This window comes from Emydura macquarii, unplaced genomic scaffold (genome assembly GCF_026122565.2).
Source record: "Emydura macquarii macquarii isolate MOO-44397 ecotype Brisbane River unplaced genomic scaffold, CSIRO-AGI_Emac_v2 contig_2676, whole genome shotgun sequence".
Lineage (NCBI taxonomy): Eukaryota > Metazoa > Chordata > Testudines > Chelidae > Emydura > Emydura macquarii.
Genome location: NW_027132813.1, coordinates 12,915,052 through 12,934,359, shown reverse-complemented (window position 1 = coordinate 12,934,359; position 19,308 = coordinate 12,915,052). Strand labels below are relative to the sequence as shown.

General features: G+C 41.0%; 1 protein-coding gene across 1 annotated transcript in view; it reads right to left on the bottom strand.

Annotated features, from left to right (window-relative positions):
* Positions 1–921: 921 nt before the first annotated feature.
* Positions 922–19,308, bottom strand: part of DUSP10 (dual specificity phosphatase 10) — a 34,339-nt gene continuing 15,952 nt past the window's right edge. Inside the window, exons 3-4 of the mRNA XM_067564917.1 lie at positions 7,552–7,923; positions 922–3,051 (exon numbers count right to left, since the gene is read on the bottom strand). Of these exons, the coding sequence (XP_067421018.1) occupies positions 2,786–3,051; positions 7,552–7,923 (638 nt within the window). The 3' untranslated portion in view covers positions 922–2,785. The remainder of the gene's footprint in view (positions 3,052–7,551; positions 7,924–19,308) is intronic.

Here is a 19,308-nt window from a genome sequence, read left to right as displayed (position 1 = left end):
CAACACCACATCCTGGGCTACAGAGGGAATTTTTAAAAATTTGGCTTTTTGAAAGCCATACACAATATAAACTTGAATCATGTCTAAAACAGCAGAGATTGGTTAGCATGAAATTTGATAGAACGTGAGGGAAGGTTATACCAAAATAGCTGACCTTTGTCTTACTTGTAGAGATTTTAATTAAGTTATTCAGTATTCGGAATCAGAAAGCTACAATGGAAGTAAATAGCAATTTTGAATCTCACCCGTATAAGTGGGGAAGGATGAGTATCTATAATAGCCATAACACAAACAGACCACCATGTACTGTCTGTGCACATGCGGGATGTGTTGAATAATCCATTTCCCTTTTAGCACTTACAAATTAAGATTTGGGTCTTCACTCACCTGTGACATAGACTGGCTTTCAACCCTGCTGTGTTTTTGCAAGATGCCTCAAGTTTTCTGGTTCATGGTGAAATGCAAGCACAAACAGATTTTTACACCACCTCATTTGTGCCTGCAAATATGTAGTATGACAGCAGCTGTTTGCACCTGTGATTCACTGTGGCTACAAAAATGCATCCATAAAAAGACAAAGCATTATTGAAAGTCCGGCCCAAGTACAATGAAACCCACACAAGAGGTCTTCTTTATTTAAAAAAAGAAGAGTCCTGTAGCACAGGACAGTTTTTCTGTATACAGACTAACATGGCTACCCCTCTGGAACTTCTTTATTAAGGAATCTCCTTTCCTCAATAGCACCCAAATGCAAACGCACTGTTTCACTTTCAGTAAAGTGTGCTCTCTGTTAAATAACTACATATTGTTGGTCGCAGGAGTGGTCACTGCTGACTGGTTTCATTGCATATGCAACATTCATTAAGAAGGATACAGTGGAAAGAAGACTAACCGTGTTCAGAGAAAGAAAAAAATCAATACTAGTATAAAAATAATTTAATAAAGGGATAAGTTTCAAGAAAATATTTGTATAGTAACATTTTTAAGCAAAAAAGTCCACAAAAATATACATGTCTAATATGTTTATACATAAGTTTTTCTGACATGCCCTGTTGTAATTAAGTTCAGTCCATGTAGATTTTGGTTCATGATGCACCATCACTGCTATCGGACTTCCTGGGATATTTCAGTTTGAACAAAAGTCATATCAGAAAGTTTTTTCTAATCATTTCAGGTTCATACAAATACACTGTGGGATGGCAACAGTCCACAAGGAGACCAGGTTACACTGGATCATAAAAAGAGAGACACTTTTAAAAAAGGGGTAAGCCATCTAATGAAAGAAATCAGTGCTAAACACTGAACCCACAATGTACACCACACTTTTACACTGTGACATGTCCACAGTGGGGTGGGGGCAATAAATGCAGCGAACTGAGAAATAACCCCGAACATGGGATTTTGAATTGTGAGATTAGATCCCACTCCCTCTTCACAGAGGACAGTACATGGTCCAGAAGGGGACATGTTCCTCTACAACAGACAGCATGACATAGAATGTAATAAACTAATCAGGAGAGGGTGGCGGGGAGGTGAAATCAGTGGAAGACTTGATTCTGCCATTTCCCAATGAGTGCTTTGCTATCAAACTGCAGAGACAACAGCTCCTCCCTGAAAAGCCCTCATTGATTGTTCTAGTTCATCTCAACTGCCCAACAACTTGGAAAGGAGGGGAATAAAAGAGAGGGAAGGCTATGGCTACCTGTTTCATCAAATGCAGTTGTGTAGTGCAAAAAGCCCCAGTCTACAGAAAGCAAATGAAAAATGTATTTACTAAATAAATAAAAGGACACACACTTTCAAAAAGAATTTTCATTTTTATAATCAAACTTTTTTTTTTTTTTTACATAGACAACAGAAACACACCAATATTTTGTGTGAAAAATATCTTAAATAAAACTTTGCTTGTTCTTGATTTTTGTACATTCTGATATACATATGTAACAAGGTTTATGGCACTGTAACCAGAATCAAAGGAAACGAATAAAAAGGAAAGAATAATTGCTTTTGTTTATTCCTTCTAAACCAAGCCAGCTGCCGTCACGCTTCAAAAATTATTATTATTAGGCAGCCAACTGTAATCAGCTTGCACACTCAAAATAAACCCCAAATTATTATTGCACAAGAAGCCAGTGAAGGCATATGGCATAGAATGGTCAGAGTCCCTTGCTGTTAAAACCTCTTTACACTCAAAAATAGAAAAATAGAACCAGAACATGAAACACGCCAAATAAATGTTTTTTTCTGTCAGGAGTTCGAAAAGTGCCTGGCAGTTATTTTAAGCTGCTCTGATCTTCTTTGCACCAGTGAGCATTTTGCTTTATCTTTAGCAAAGCCTTTACAGAATCAAGGCCCATATGCTTCAGAAAGAGTCTTTTCTGCTTTGTTTTGGCTGTTTGCATGTTGTTTTAAACATCACTTTCTTCGGTCTATGAACCTGCACAGACTACTTAGCCACAAACTCTACAAGTAGCTGAAAAAGAAATAAAGAAGAAACAAAGAAGCATAGTTTTTTCCTGTTGTGTTGATTTTAAAAAAAATGACTCATTTTGTTTGAAAACCTCCCTGCTTTGTCAGTTTCTAGGAAGGGAATCTCAAGGGCATTCCATTAAATGTAGTTAAGTTCTTGGATTTGTTTTAAAAACCTTTCCTTACAAAAAGGTTTTTATTTACCAATTTTGCGCAAAAAAAAAAAAAAAAAAAAAGCACAGCCCTTCCCCCACCCCCATTGTCAAGTGAAGAATATGATAATTCCTTCATTATATGCCACCTCTAAACTTCACTTTCACACTACAGTCTCCACCCCAATCAGCTTTGGTGTAAGAATTCGTGGTGTCACGCCATTATTTAGATCTTCTTCAAACTCCAGTAACTGTCCCATAAAGTTAAGATTAGGAGAAATGATAGGTCGTTTGCCTTTGACAAATTTATAGGCATCCGTCATGGTCATCCGTGTGTGCTTCATTAAATAAGCTATGACGATGGTGGCAGAGCGCGACACACCAGCCTGGCAGTGAATAAGGAGGCCTTTTCCACACTGGTGAGCTTCCTCTGGAAACAGAAACAAAAAGACAGAAGTAAAACTTGTTGCTGGAAAGAAAGTTTTGTTTTTAAATTAATTAACATCAGATAATCTCAATGCAATTTACAATTAATTGGAAGGAAAAGGTCAGTGAAAATCCCCTCTCAGATTACACATACATAGCAAGATCATTTTTTTAATAGTGGAAAAATCAACTAGATTGTAAAAGAAAGTCCTTTACTTTCTGCTGCATTTTGGCTCAGGCAGACAGTTTCAGATTTACTGAAGTCCATTTCTTATCTCAATTGATCTTTCACTGGCACAATTTAGGGTTGCCAGGTGTCCAGTTTTCAAAATCACTGCTGACCAGACACTAAAAGTCTGGTTACCATATGTCAGGAGAGGTGCTGCATCATCAACCTGTGCCAACCATGAGCATAGTTTCGGGGGCATTATCCCCCCACCCTCACTGCCTCCCCCCTATTTCTGGGAGTGCAGAGCAGTGCTTGCTCTGCTCAGCCTGTCCGGGGAGGGCAGGAGGAAGGCTCTGTCTTTCCCACTCTGCATCAGCTAATGGAGCCCTGCTGAGGTTGGCAGCTCTGGGATGTTGCTTCCTGGGTCCTAGTGCCCATTGTAATCATCTTCTCCACGTGCTGAGTCCTGTTACTGTGGAACAGTGAGTACCTATAGGGGGTGCACAGCAAAGGGGTGGGGGTGAAGAGGCAGTGGGGAAGGAAGGGGGATGAGGGAAATGGGGAAGGGGCAGGGAGAGGAAGAGGGTAGGGGGCTGAGGGCAGGGGGAAGAGAAGGGCAGGTAGGGTTGCCACCCATCTGGGTTTTACCCAAACAAACAATCTGTTTTTTGGCTTCTGTGTCCAAGTGCCATTTAGGGTTACCAGTTGTGTCTGTTTTTTGGGACCTGGCAACCCTAAATGGCACCCAAACCAAAAGTCTGTGGGGAGAAGGAGAGGTGCTGAGTCGTCAACCCACACCAGCCCTTGCTCAAGAGAGGGGGGGAGGGGAGGAGCAAGTAGGGCAGGACTTCAGGGGAAGAGATGGAGCAGGGACAGGGCCACAGGGGTCCAGTCACCAGCGTTTAAAAAGGTGGCAACCCTAACTGCAATGACTGTGTTGCAGGCATGGCAGGGAAATACTTAGGAAGTAGCCCAATCTTTGGTCAAGGCACAAGCCTAGAAAGCAGGAGAGCTGAGTTATATAGGACATTTATGCTTGAAATGGCAATAGAAAAAACTTTGGTCATATGACTTATCCCCATTTAAATGAGGAAATGGAAGCCCAGAGGTAAATAACCCCCTCCCATAATGGTGTAAAAGCTCAGTCATTCATTGTAAGGTGCTTGGAAATATTCTATTCTGGGAAAGATTTCTACTGATCTATACTTTAGCCTGACATTCTTTCACAATCTCTTTGCAAAAGCAGCAAGTATTATACTCATTTTACATAAAAGTAAGCTGTAAAGAAGTTAAATAACTTGCCCAGGTCACTCAGCAAGTCTCTGGCAGAGTTGGGAAAAGAACTCAAATTCTGACGCCCAGTTTCCTACTATATATGAAAAGAGGAAAAGTGATATGCTCCAACTTCCCCTCAGTTTTAATCACCTTCAGCAGCACGAAGAAAGGTGGTTATGACAAATACCATACCTAATCTTAGCCCAACTCTAAGCATTAAGTAAACATGCATGTCCCTTGATGTAAGCACAGTAAGAGTATGGGCAGATTTTGGGGAGAGGGTATCTCCAGGAATTCTACCTTAGCATTATCTGGAAAAAACAAAAATCACTACAACACCACTCCCGTCCCCCCAATGAACATTTTTTTGAATGACAAATCCCTAAAGAAAAAGCAATGGAACCTCATAGGACAGTCTTAACTCTAGGTGGGTTGTAATTTGCACAAAAAAATTCACAAATCAAGTTCATGCACTTCACCTGGGTTAGAGCAGAAGTCAAAAATCAGCTAACAGGCACGGATAAAGAAATATTAGATCAAAAACAGGACTTTTATTCTGATAGTATAAATTAGACTAAATTCCCCCAGGATATTTTTTCCAGTTCGCATTAGAGGAAGTAAAAGCTGGAATTTTATAACTGCATGAACTCTTGGTACTTATTTCCAGAAAGATTCTGACTTCACATTTTATTACTTCAGTCTCAAAACCCCAGCTTGACTGACTCAAGTTTTTTTGTTTTTGTTTTGTTTTTTAAAAGATGTTTCCTGATCTTTTCAAATGCAATTTAAAATTTCTCCCAGGGCAAGAAAAAGCTTTGACTGGTTACTTAACAGCAAATTTAGCCAACTGATAAAATATTTGTTTATTAAATACACAGGCAGGCACTCAAGCTGCAGTTATGAAAAGGAAAGTAAACTGGATTTAGGAAACACTTTCTAGCCAGGCCAGGGAGAGGCCTTCTTGCAGTTTTCTCTGCACTTGGATCAGGTTATAGCCTCTGCATTGTTTGAGAATGGATTCAATGGGACCTAATCCTGCAGTTGATATGAATACTGAATATATAACCTTTTCTTCTCAAGAACGGTTGCGGAATTTAGTAATGTCTGAACATAAAACCAAGCCTGACTGCATCTTTCTGTCCTCGTGAATCAGAAGTTTAGGGCTTGCCTGATTTCATGAGCCAGCTTCTCTTTTTTACTCAACGATACAACGCAAGACATCATCCCTCCCTTGTGTGCACCTCCTCACTTTCCACAGAGAAGCCATTTTAGCTTTTCCATCCACTCCTGCTGTAATCCAGATTTTGTGAAGCTAATTTGGTACAAATTGGAGCACATAAGAGTGAAATTGGTGACACATGATCAATTACAGATTATTGCTGTGCAGACAAGTACACAAGGAGAAAACTACACTTCAATAGCCTCATGCACTACACTATTGCTACCCTTGGCAGAGCTGAGCATGGGGCAGCAACCGTAGGAAGCATTTGCCAGATAAACCAGTGAAATGCAGTAGAAGAACAGCAATTCTGAGCACTTATAGGGAAAGATTTCACAAAACTTGTAGTAAAAGTCAAGATGTTAACTGTGTTGGAATTCAGCTGGGGATGCTAAGGTTATAATTACCTTCTGCCTACTTATTTATATTAATAGTCACAATGATGTAACCATTGCTTGATACTCTTGGCCCATTGACAGAACAATTTAAAAAAAATACAGCTGGACTGGGTAGAGTCGGAGAAATTCTCCACACCCTCTCCAAGCTGACACTAACCTTTGCACCGCCATGAAGAAAAGTAACATTAGGTAGTTTCAGTGGAATGTGCTATTCCAAGAGCTTGTCTACGTGGCCCTGCAGTAAACTCTACTATGGGGTATTAGTTGCAGCATGCACGATGGTGTTGCGCTGAAACTGCCCCATGTTAATTCTACAACTGCAAACTAAAAGGTACCTAGCTCGCGTTAACATAGGCCAACTCCTATTTCAAACAACTATGTTAATTCAAACTTAGGCTAGTTGCCCGCAGAGAAACCCACCCAGACCCCCTGCATATGTACTCCGGAGGCTAGCTACACTGTTATTTTTAGTATGCTAGCTCACGCAAAGCTACTGCACCTCTGGCTACATGAACTAAGCAGCACATTTGCTGCTGCTGCTGCAGCCGCAGCATGTGTAGACGTACCCTGTCACCTAGCAAGCATGCTTTGAATGAAGACTGTATATGAATATTAACTTTTCATGGTTTAGGCAGCAATAAGAACAATGGAAGAAAAATCTTAGCGAATTACTTTTAACAGACGACTTCAAGATTGTACATATGGTTAGTTTAAAGTAATTAATGCCTAAAAAAAATACAGTTAATTCCTACTGAGTATGGGCCTCAAACAAACAAACTTACCATGGTAGGGCACCAAATCACTACTGTTAATTGTAGTATTTTCAATCATTACTAAAGTGGCAGCACTAAATAGAAAGAAAATTGAGCTATTCTGTCTACCTGAGTCTGGTTGGCATGATAGTGTATGGGGAAAGCTTGCACCGACACTGATGTTGCTGCCTCTCAAGATTTAATCATCAAGAGTCTTGCACTATTTTTAAAATCACTGCTCCTAGAGTCATATGATTAGGAAATAGGTCTCAATTTTAAAAGGGTGCAAGTTTTTAAGCTCTCCTGGTCATGGAGAAGAGCTGGAAAATGTGATCAAGTGCACCCTAAAAACCCAGAAACCATAAGGCAAATAAACAATTTTTTAAAATAAAAAGTCTCATGATTTTTAAAGCCAATCTCATGATTTTGGGGAGCATGACTCATTAATTTTGAACACTTCAGGTGTGGCAATATTGCCACTGTGTATGGATAAAGGAGGACTTGGAGCCTGACCTTAATAAGAGGTGCACAATTCTAAAGTCAATGAACGCTGCAGGCACTCAGCATTTCTCACAACAAATTAGGTCTTAATGAGCCTTCTGAGCTGTCAGTGTAGCACTACGTTCATTCAAGGTTTTTGAACCGCTAGCAAGGGTTATAACAAGAGTAATTGCCAGGCAAGGATAGTTACCAATGAATTCAAAAGCCTCTTCGAAGTACTGCCTGAGATTCTGCTTGTTGCTGTCAGTGGCAGGGAGCCGCTTGTAGTTGAACAAGCCTTTCTCGTAATGATAGAGGGGGAGGTGAGTGGTCACATTGATTACATAACCTATGTTCATTCTCTGCATCTTCTCCAAGTCCTGAGCATCATGCTCGTTTCCAAGGAAGAGGAAGGGCAAGATGGGGGTCAGCTCGGCATTCTCTATGTCTGGAGTGGTGGGGATGGACTGAGGTAGTGTGGCCGGCGCCGCAGATGCACCTCCTCCTCCTTCTGGGCACTCCTGAAGTTGGAGGGAGTTATCACAGAGGTTTTCATGGTTTTGTTTAAAACTGCTGAGTCCACCTGAGAGAGAGAGAAAGAGAGTTTGGGCAGAGATTTCAGCTGGAGATTTCTTAGGAATATACTGCTCACATGAAAGAAATACTCATATATAGATTTCTTCAATTCACATTGCCTGAGGGTTTGCCTCCTTAGAGCAGGTTTTCATAACATAGTGGTAAAAGTGCCTAATCCCCAATCAATGCTGGTGCTTATGTTTTTGTTACCACCAGTGAGCTGTACCATTGGTAACAGCTGCTGCAGTACATCCCAAATAGGGACCTTTTTTTTTTTTTTTTTTTTTGGGGGGGGGGGGAGGGGGGCGCGAATATAGACAAATACCAGGGAATAAGTGAACAATCCAACATGTTTCCATGCACACAGCCACTACCCAACATGGCTGGAACCTCTAATTGCGTGGGGTGAGAGAAAGTAGTTTATCTGAACAAAGCTATACAACATTTTTAATCACTTTGCTTTCAATTACAGGGTTAAACATTTGAGCTGTAATATACAAAGTCTTAACTTTATCTGTTAATGGGCTTCACTGATCTGTTTAGCAGAGAAAGCCCAGCAGGGCACTCACACAGCATAACATTTTCATGAGGAAAAATGTCAACAAATGGAGGGGGGATGTAATCCATTAATACCTCACACTGGGCAATAGAGTAGTGAAGTTTTGTTTTTAAAATAATTTATTCCTTATAAGACAATCACACTCAAGGAGCTCACTTAACCTATGGCAAACAGCAGCCCCACTTTTTCTGCCTAGACTAGATGCAAATACTCAACATATATTATTTTTAGGACATTAATAAGGGTGAGGATATGGATTGGAGGAAAATCAGTTTAAGTTACACTTTCTCTGGGCATCCTATTATAATTTGGGATTTTAAAGCAGCATTTTGTTTTCAAGCGGGTGGCATCACAAAACACTAGAAAGAAAAAGTAGAATCATTTTTAAATTATTTCTACACCTCATTCTAGGATGACATCGGCTCCAGGCTCCCCACCTGCCTGGTTTCCATAGCAATTACACAAAGGCATACAATGACATCAGCTGGCATGACATCAGCTCTTTGAGTGCAAACAATACTAGAAGAACTACTTTGTTTAAGGCCTTTGGTACAACTCTGTTCTTGGGAGCCAATGATGTAATGCTAACAGGTGGCTTGGGACTGCCTTTGCTTAACTAGGGAGGGAGGGAGAAAAAAAAAAAAAAGACAGAAAGAAAAGATACATGTATAGAGAAGGGATATCTTTGTAAGATGATGTGTTTAATAATACTCAGGCCATATACAGTAATGCACAGCCAATATTTTGAAATGATCAAAATGTTTGGATTCAAATGCACTTAGATTTAACTAAGACCAAAAAATTCAGAAGATATAAAAAAGGTTACCAGAAAGAGCTGCACCGATCAAAATAAAGGCTTAAGAGTCATCATCTTGCTAAATGTTTTAAGTTTAAATATAAGAAAGTATTTGTCTGCTTAGTACACAAAATATTTTTGTAATTCACTGCTAGAGGAAGATTTTAAACTATGGAAACCCAAACAGTGTCATATTTACAGGATTTGTTCTTCATTTGCTGATAGTAACTTATTGTGTCTAGGGCCACAACCATGTTAGCAAACTGTAAGACACCTCTCCTATCCTTAAAATCCCCCAACTCACACATCATCATCAGGAGTTTTAAAAACTTCACTCTAACAGTTGCAGAACAAAAATGTGCAAAGCAAACCTGACCTGTAAGGTCTCTGCTGAAGAGGTTATTTGAGAGGGAAAGTGCAAACATGGTTTAAATTGTCCGGTTTAAGGAGTTGTGGCTCAAACATATTTTCTGCTGTTCCTATAAACTGTAAAAGGAAACATGGATTTTTAAAGTAAAAGGTAAAGATGGAAAAGATAACAGAAATATTCTCTAATTTTCAGTTTCAGAAGCGATTGGGAGAGAGGGTTAGGCAAGAGGGTTAAATGTTTGAATCCAAATACCAGGATCCAGACTCACTCCTAAGGTTTAGGTTTTGATAAGAACCAAAATCCTCAGTCCACACACATAAAAGAACAGCTCTTTTCTGAGCTACTTTGAGTCAAGATGGTGAAGTCTTTCAAGAGGTCACCTCAATCAAACTGAAACCCTGTCCTGATGCAGCCTTTAACCTAGCCTAAACAAAACATGAATTCTGGTCTTCCCAGCTCTTCTAATTTTGAGGTTGCTTTGCACAGTATGGACAAGTGAGTGGTTGCATTCTAAAGTATTATTTTACATTGCAGTAGCAACCAAAATGCGGTAGGCACTTTCCAAACACAGCCTCTGCCCTAAAGAGCATGCAATCTCAACAATGCTGCCAAACTCTCCACACCTTTGCATGCGACATTCCCCGCCCCAACCCCAGATCCCCCACCCCCACTTCCACTGCAATTAAGTGGACTAAAAAGCTGTAGGCTGAGCCTATACTCTTAAAAGCAGGGGTGTTTGTGGGAGGAGGAGGTGGTTAGGGCAATAGCAGAGCAGGAAGGTGAGACTTTGGTGAAGTCAGAGAAAAGAGGACTGGAGAATGCAGAGCAGCCTCCATCACTCTTCCCTTTTTTCCCCCACCCCTCCTATCACCCAATCTCTGTTCCCTCCTTCTTGGCCCCTCCTCTCCCCTGGTGGAGGGAGACACCAAGCCACCCAACTGCTCCTCCTCCTCCTCCTCAATACTTCATACCAGCTTGAAACCAGCAGGTGGAAGCAGAGAGAGTGGAGGGTAAGAATTTGAGTCTATGTCTACACTTGCTGCCAAATTCAGCAGCAGTTGACGGGAGACACACAAGCTACATGGAGCTAACTCCTACTTACCACCATGTCTTGCACTCCCATTGACACAGCGTTACTCCACCTGGCGGAGGCTGAGTAATAGCGTTGATTTCCGGGTCGATTGAGTGGGTCTCCACTTCCACTCAATCGATCCAGATAAATCGATCTGACAGAGGCAAATTTGCTGCCATCAGTCCAGACAGACTGAGTGCCTGAAATTCCTCTGCCACAGTGGCACCTGATGGTGAGGAGCAGAAACTGCAGGGGAATCCCTAACAATCAGGCCAAGGCGGCTGCCAGGCAGTGGGATAGGGCTGCTGAATGGCAGGCAAGATGCAGGATGTGTATTATCTCTTCGGGGGGGGGGGGGGGGGAGACACGACCAGCATAGAAACAAAATGATAGCCACAGCTATTGATGATGTTTCCTACTTGGCTTTTTTTTTTTTTTTTTTGGGTGGCATTTCTTAAAAAGATAGATATTATCCAAGCACAATCATTTTTCCAAAGCAACTTTCAGAGTGCACATTCCCCAAGCATATGCAGCACTGAATTCAGGCTGCACATTAGACATTTTTAAAATACGTGGCCTTGGAGACACAAGCAAAGAGACAGTAGACAATAATGCAAATACTTATGAACCATGCAGTGAGGTGAGTTGGGGGAAAGAGGAGGGAATTTTATAAGTTATGAGATTAGTTAGGCTCTCTTTAGCTTTGCTCTCCCCACACCAGATAAGACAAAGCACTCTAAACAAGCATTGCAGAGAGAAGCAGCTAAAGAGAAGGCTCCCCTTCATAAAATAAAGGTAACTCACTAGATAGTAAGACATTCTTTATAAACCAAATTTACAATGTGTTTCCACAGCACTTAACATAATGGGGCCTTGATCCTAGTGGGTTGTTTGGCACTACATGTAATTTAAACATGTACTTTGTGAATACATCTGAGTGCAATTTATTGCACTCACTTGCTGGAATAATAATATATATCAAGTGAATTTCCTGATGTCCAAAGTCAAGATGGGGTCCCCATCCGCATGTGTGTGTGTGTGTGTGTGTGTGTAAATAAAACCACGAGAGCTTTCAGTGGATTAGTATTCCTTAAGAGGATGGCTGTTATCCCAGAATTTAACATCTGTGTTCTGTAGAAAAAAGAACACAAAGAAAAGAAAAGGTCGATACTGACCTGCAGCTGGTCTGTTTTTAAGAGTGGATGCTCCAAAGCTAGTGTGACAAGGACTTCACCATGTCACTGCTATCAGGAAAAGAACCTCAGGAACACTGGGTAGGAAGAGCCTGGGAGGGGCATGTCAAAGGCTCAGTATTTTTAGCTGTCAGAGGATCTATGGGTGACACTAATCGGTTCTGCTGCACTGTACTTCCAAAGCTTCCCAGGTCATAGTGCAAAAATAAGAAGTGTCATGAAGAGGGTGGGTAGGTTTGAGAAGAATCAAAAATGAAATGCATCAGTTGTATTATGTATTTTTTTATGTATAGAGTAAGATGCACATTAAAAGATGTTGTTAAAACTGCCAGTAGCAGCCGCAGCGCGCGCGCACACACACACACACACACACACACACACACACACACACACACACACACACACGTCCAGAGAAGCAAATCATAAGTCAGAGAAAAAAAAGAAAAGAAAAAACCAGTTTGTTGGCATGGGAGTCTATTTTTGAGGCACCACTGAAGAGACAGCTATAGAGATGTAGATACGGTACCCTTACTAAGGGTGAGTAGTACCTTGTTCCATGAGAGATCCGATTGAAGTCAGTGACATATTCTGGTAGAAAACACACACAAAGCTATAAAAGCAACTATGGCCCATTTGATAAGAATTTAGATCTCCTAGGCAGAGTATTATGTAGCTGCAAACACCATGTGGCAGACTATATCCACTCACCTGCCTGTGATGAAAAGTATAACTTCACCCTATGACAGTACAATGCAGCCATTTCATTACAAGCATTTATGCAGAGATGGTGCAAGCACTTCCATACAGATTTCACCCAAAGTGGCTGATGAGCAGATTTTCAGGGGGTCTGAGCACACCCAAATCTAATTGAAGTCCATGGGATCTGTGGGTGCACAGGACATCTAGAAATCCCAGGTATTTCTTTCATAAAGACTGGACGCAAGGAAGCAACACTCTTCATGACAGGCAGGCTGACCTGTCATCTATGTAGCAAGACAATTCAAAAGCCAGATTATTTTTGGTAGTCACTGATGCAAGCAGCCAGAGATTTGTGCCATTATGGCTACATCTGAAATATTTCCCAGAAACTGTATATGTTCCATCGGCCTTCTCTGCCAGAGCAGCTAATAACTAACAACCGACTGCAAAACTGTCTTGAGAGTTCAAAACTTTTATGAGGCTGAACATATCAAGTCAGCCCCATACCCTCCAGCTCCAATGACAAGTTCTTCAACTCTGCATATGTTCATCAATGCCTCAATTACTTTATTCTCATCAAAACAAACCTCTCGTCACTACATTGTAGTCTCCGGAGAACAGCTGCATACCAGTTTCAACTGACTGAAACCCACTGAGGATCATCTGGTTAGCAGAAAAAACAGGCACAGGTAGATTAAATGGAGATGTTGAGCCATAGCAGCTTTTAAATAAGAAAAAAAGTATACTAGCTTGAGTTGTAACAATGTTACAGATATTCAGTGGGTATTGTATTTGTATGCAGCAGACACACAAAATGGTCTCATATAGCAGAGACATGCTAATCAGCTTTTATTGAAACTTTCACTAGCAGTATCATCTGCAAGATCAAGAATTAAGAGTGATTTCATTCCAAGAAAATCACTAAACGGTCTATATTAAAGAGCTAGGATATGGCAGCTTCCACCACAAGGCCTCAGTCTCTACAGAAAAACTAAAGAATAGCACAATCTGTTGCTGACCTACAAGTGGTGCATATCTTTAAGTTCCAGTTTTAACTGGTACTGTATGTTCCTGTTGTGTTACAAAACAGGAACATATTTTTGACACATCACAGACTGTAGATGTGATGTCAACATTTAGACAGACCTTTTAAATATCTTTCAGAGCTATCCTAAAGATTATAAAACAACACAACTTCATGAGATAAAACCAAAGACTACAGGAAAATATTGGCGAAGGACATATTCTGTCTATATCTTGTTTTCCGAATTGCTCCAGCCTAAGTGTTCCACTCTTACTCTATTCTGCTCTGCTGCAATCTTCCAGTAATACCAAGTAATAAAAGTAATTCACTAAAAGCTTTAATGGTTTTTTAAAAAAGCCCACTTAACATATGAATAGTAGCTAACTGGATGAAGCACACACACCAAATCCGGACTATAAACCCAAAATTTGTAACGTCCAAAATTAAATAAGGAGTTTTCAGCAGGTAACATTTCGGGCATATCAGGAGCAATAACATGGCCGTATTGCAACAGGCATGCACAAATTGTTTAAGAGGCCACTTTGGATTTGTGCAAGGACAGCCTGTTCCTTTAAACCTGTAACCTCATTTATTTGCATTACTGCAGAAAAGCACTGCCAAAAGCAACAGCTGATGAAAGTCTCATGTATTTTTCCATTAAGACAATAATTAAACTGCTTCTGTGTTATTACTAATGAACAGATGACTTTATGTCAAATTGATTCAAAGCGCAGGATGATTCAAAGGAAAGTCAATGTGTCTTAAAACAACACACAGAGGGACATATATTGCACTGTTTAATTTTAATCTGTCCACACTATAACAAAACTACACTAGCATAAACAGACCTATTCAAAAAGCCCTTACCTTCCACCATCCCAAGAACTACACTAGCAAAAAAAATCACACTTAAGGCTGTTTAACAGTTATAGGACTGTTTTCAGAAATTATCTGTATGCCCGGGGAGTCAAAATCATTCTGTGAGGTGGGCTAAATTCTGGTTTTATTTATGACCCATGATTTGGGGCATGAGTTTAGGACTGGAGCCCACAAAGGGTTGGCCACAGAGCCACAGAGATTTGCATATCAATCAAGGATACAATACGGTCTCTATGTAATAACAAATAATAAATATAATACTAAAATTTAAGTAAGTGCCCAGTTGTGTCACACAGCATCACTCAATGGAAAAAAATTTGTTCATTTTATGATCACTGCTATCCCTGACCTTTGTTCCTCTTTCTTCTGGTCTTCATTCCCTTCTTTTTAGTGTGGTCTACATCCAGGAAGAGCTTTGATTTAACTAAATTAGTTCATCTACTTTGTGTGGGCATCCTTAAAATTGGTCTAAGAGCAGCTAAAATTGATTCAGCTTAATTGGGTAAGAAACCAAATTAAGTTCAATTGATTTTAGCCACAAACATATTTAAGAATACCCACTCAAGGGAGTTCAACCAACTTTTTCCTTCACGTAGACCAGATTTTTGTCTCTCATCCATTCATCTTTCTGCATTTCCACTCCCCTGTAACAATTCACAGTTCCTTTCCCCACATTAGGGGCTTCACTCCCAATCACTTCAGCAATGAAATATTTAATATTGACATTTAAAGAATTGACACCCTCCAGTGAGATGAATGGAGGCTGGGGGAGTTCACATCTCTCAAAGCCTTTTTCCAAGGCTTTGCAGACTGACAAAATACATTGCTGCAGATTACACTTGTGAAAGGTTATCTTCACAGGCCTGAAGGCTAGATATTGAAAGAGGATGGGGTTTTTTTGTTTTTTTAAATGAAAGCTTAGATTCTACAGAAGGTGATGAGTCCATATCTTGCATGATGGAATCAGACTGGCCAGGATCCGGCCACAGGCCTGGTGTTTGACACCATTGCCAAGGAAGGGGTTAGAAAAACATGCTAGCAACACCTGAGCTGCAATGCAGCCCCTTTCCACTGCACTGCTGCATCAGCAGCCACAAGAGAATTACCCCAGCACTGGGGATTCTACAGTGGCATACAGCTAGAGAGCTGTCCCCATCCGTGTTGCTGGTACGGGGATGTGGAGAGGCACTAGAACAGGAAGAGCTACTCTCTCCACCCTCCCCGGTGATGCATGAGGAAGTCACCCTGGGTGCTGCTGCACAGCTGTAGCAAGGAAGGGACATCATCTCCTAAGAGTGCTTCTAGTTTATATCAAAGCTGTTCCTGAGGCTTCAGGGGAAGCAGTAGGTAGTTCTGCCTCCCACATTTATCCCATACTGATGGGGCCGATTCAAAAAACACTTCAGATTAAGCGCAGGATTTCCTACCATCAAGTACAAGTTTTTTGTTTTACCACAAACATCCTTGAGGGTCACAGTTTAGGCCATGGCTTCGACACCTCTGCTTCAGGAAGTCTAAATCTCCAAAAGCTGTACTGCTACTAATATAAATAATGGGTGCTGTGGGGAGCAAGTGATAAGAGGGAAAAAAAGGCACAATTCTCCTTAGCTTAAAAAATAAAAAAAAAAAAAAAGGAGGGACTGATTCTGATCTCCTTTACATTAGGGAGATTCAGAGTACCTCCTTTGCCTTCCATCGAGTTTCTTGTGCAAAACCTGGTGTTAGATCAAAATTGGGCTCAAATGACAGCGTGTACAGGTGAGGGAAACTCAGCACATAGCAATCTGATAGAAACACAGTTACATCGAGACTTCTGCTAATTTTAAGCATTTCTGTTTACCCTCTGAAAGAAGAGGGGAAGAAAATCTGTTGCCACAGCAAGTGCTCTTCAAGAGTGAAATTGTTTACCTCAGGTGCCATCCTTTTCATAATACGAGTAGACTTTGCTGCATCACATTTGCCTCTGAAATCTGCCCAGTCTTTGATGGAGAATTAAAAAAAAAAAAAAAAAGCCACGAGTGACTTAGACCTTTCTATGTATGTTGGTTACTAACAGATTAGAGGAGTCTTGCTCTCTAGTCCTGCAAGCATTTTTCTCACCTGCCAGGGTCTGTCTGCAGCATCTTCTAACAGTTCATAGCAGGTTTTTTGCCCCCTCCACACACAACTTTAAGTGTAACCTTGCCACAAAAGATTAATCTTAAACAAAAAAACAAAAAAAAGTAAACAGTTGACAGAGAACAGCTTCCACCTTGATACACCTGATCTAATCTAGTCTCTCTAATCAAGCTACCAAGGTGAAAACTTCATAGCACTAAAAAAACAAACCAAAAAGGTCAGACAAACCAAAAAGCTCTGCACATTCCAGAGAACCTGCAAGGTGAGTTCCCCACCCCCCATATGAGAAATACCTAGAGAGGTTGGTTTATAAACAAACCCTGGTCTAAAGGAAGTTAACAAAGGTTAAAGAGTTGCAAGCACATCCTTGACAACATTGCGGTCCTTTCTGGTTTCTAAAGAGTGACTTAGGATAAGAAGATTCCCACACCTGTATTAACACTTCTAAATTTCTAACAACTCCTCACTGCCAGAACTCTGGTTCAGAGGACATTCATACATACTCTCTCTCTCTCTCTCTCTCCTTCCCCCCATAACATATAATCTCCTCAACCTTGTCTACACTAGGTAGATTTTGTACTATTTTCACCAGCAATAGTGCAGCTGATAAACATAGCCTTCCTTTTTCAACCATCTAACATTCAGCTGCTAAAACAAGCTTCCCTTCCCACCTCCCATCACTCATGCAACAAGTCCTTTCTCTGGCACCATGCCTTGACACTGAAGTCATTCTCACTTCTAATGGCAGGTCTATGCTAGAAGAGCTACATCAGTGCAGCTGCACCGAAGCAGCTGTGCCACTGTAGCATGTCTGTATGCTGACGGAAGAGCTCTCCTGTCCGCATAATTACTCCACCTCCATGAGAGGCAGAAGCTATGTCAGCAGGAGAGCATCTCCCGCCAACATAGTGCCAGTGTGGACAGCGCTTAGGTTGCAGTAACTTGCATCACTCGGGGAGGCGTCTCTTTTTCACATCCCTTAGCAACGCAAGTTAGATAGACTTAAGAGGCAGTGTACACATGCCCTGAGGCTCTGCACAGCTCTTCCCTGCCTGTATTTTATCTCCTTTTTCCCTCCACCTCAATCCATGTTCTCTGACCACTCTTCCAGTCTCATCTCCTCATTCATAGCTTTTCCCATAGTGCTCTCTACTTGGAACTACATCCCTCTGCCCCACCAACCCTCCTTCAAATCCCTCTTCTTCCCACCATTAACTTCCACTCTTGTGCCATTTATTCCTTTTGCTCTTCCTGGATAAGTAGTATCAGACCCTGCAATTCACTCCTTAAGGGATAAGGGTTCCTGCTACTTTGGTTTCATCCATATGCCCATCCTAAGGAAAGGGACATAGAACTAAACTCAAGCATCTGGACTATTTGGACGATCCTGGCGGGTGAATCTGTCCAGCAGCTCTGAGGGTTAAAACAAAGGTGCAAGAGAGGCTCAAAATACTTGGCAAAAAGAGACCTGTCCCACTTTTGACAATGGGAAAGAGCAAGGACATATCACCTCCCTTGTAGTAGTTTCCAGGATACTATGCCCCACTCCTTAGGTCTCCTGTCTGCTGGCCCTGCCTAAGAGTCAGGAAACCTTATATCTAGCTTCCTGTAGGATACAAGCTTGCTCCTAGTCACATGCCCTGCAACTTTAGCTCCTAGTTTTGAAGGCCTCCTTCCCTCCCCTCCTTCCCCTTCTCCCAGGGCTGTAATGAGCACACTGGTTTGCATGCATGGGCCTCAAGGCCCAGTGATTCCTTACAGTTTCATACTCAACCCTCCACCCCTTGTCTAATTTCACTAGAAAGCCTTCAGTAATTATCTTCTTTTTTGTCTCCCTACAGTGCCATGCAGAGTTATGATACTCTGCAAAATATTCAGAGTCTGATTTCTTACTTATTTCCTCTCCCCCCACCCCCAAATCCTGAGTTTTAGACCTAGACTACCCATCAGCATGCCTTTACATTTGTCTTCTTGAGCATCTAACAACCTGACTTTAACATGCTGATTAAGGTGCACAGCCTAGGAGAATCATTGGCCATGTGGGTATGTTGTAAAAGACATAAAAACCAACAACTTTGCACTGACTTTCTAGGCCCCCAGCCCCTGCCTCCAACTATATGAGGGGAGACTTTTGGTGCATCTGCCAATTCCAAGATTACTACACTGGTTTTAAAACTGGAAAATGGAGAATGGCCTGAAAAAAATTATTCCCAAGGGCATATTGCATGGCAGTTTCTTCTAATTTGTTCATTTTATGTTGTTCTTAGCCAAAAGAGAAGGCAGTGTTCTTTATTTTTGGACACTAAAACAAAACAACAAACCCCCAAAGACACACTATTGCTTGTAGAAAGAAAGGCAAGTGAAGACTAGTCTTAGAATACCATCCCTGGATAGTGGGCATTTATAGCAAAACTCACAATTAGGCCTGTCACAACTTCTCACAGCAAAAGTATGCTTTCCATGGGGATTTAAATTAACATTAAGTCCACTTAAATAGTCAGTGGAAATGTCAGCATAAACCCCGAAGGAATACATACTTCTATGAAAAACTCCCACTGGAAACTACATTAAACACAAAGGTCATCTAGAAATATTAATTTTTTCTCCTCTTTTGCACACAGTTTAACACCAAAAAAATAAAAAAATACAATAAAGACACCACAAAGGTTTTACATACGCTAG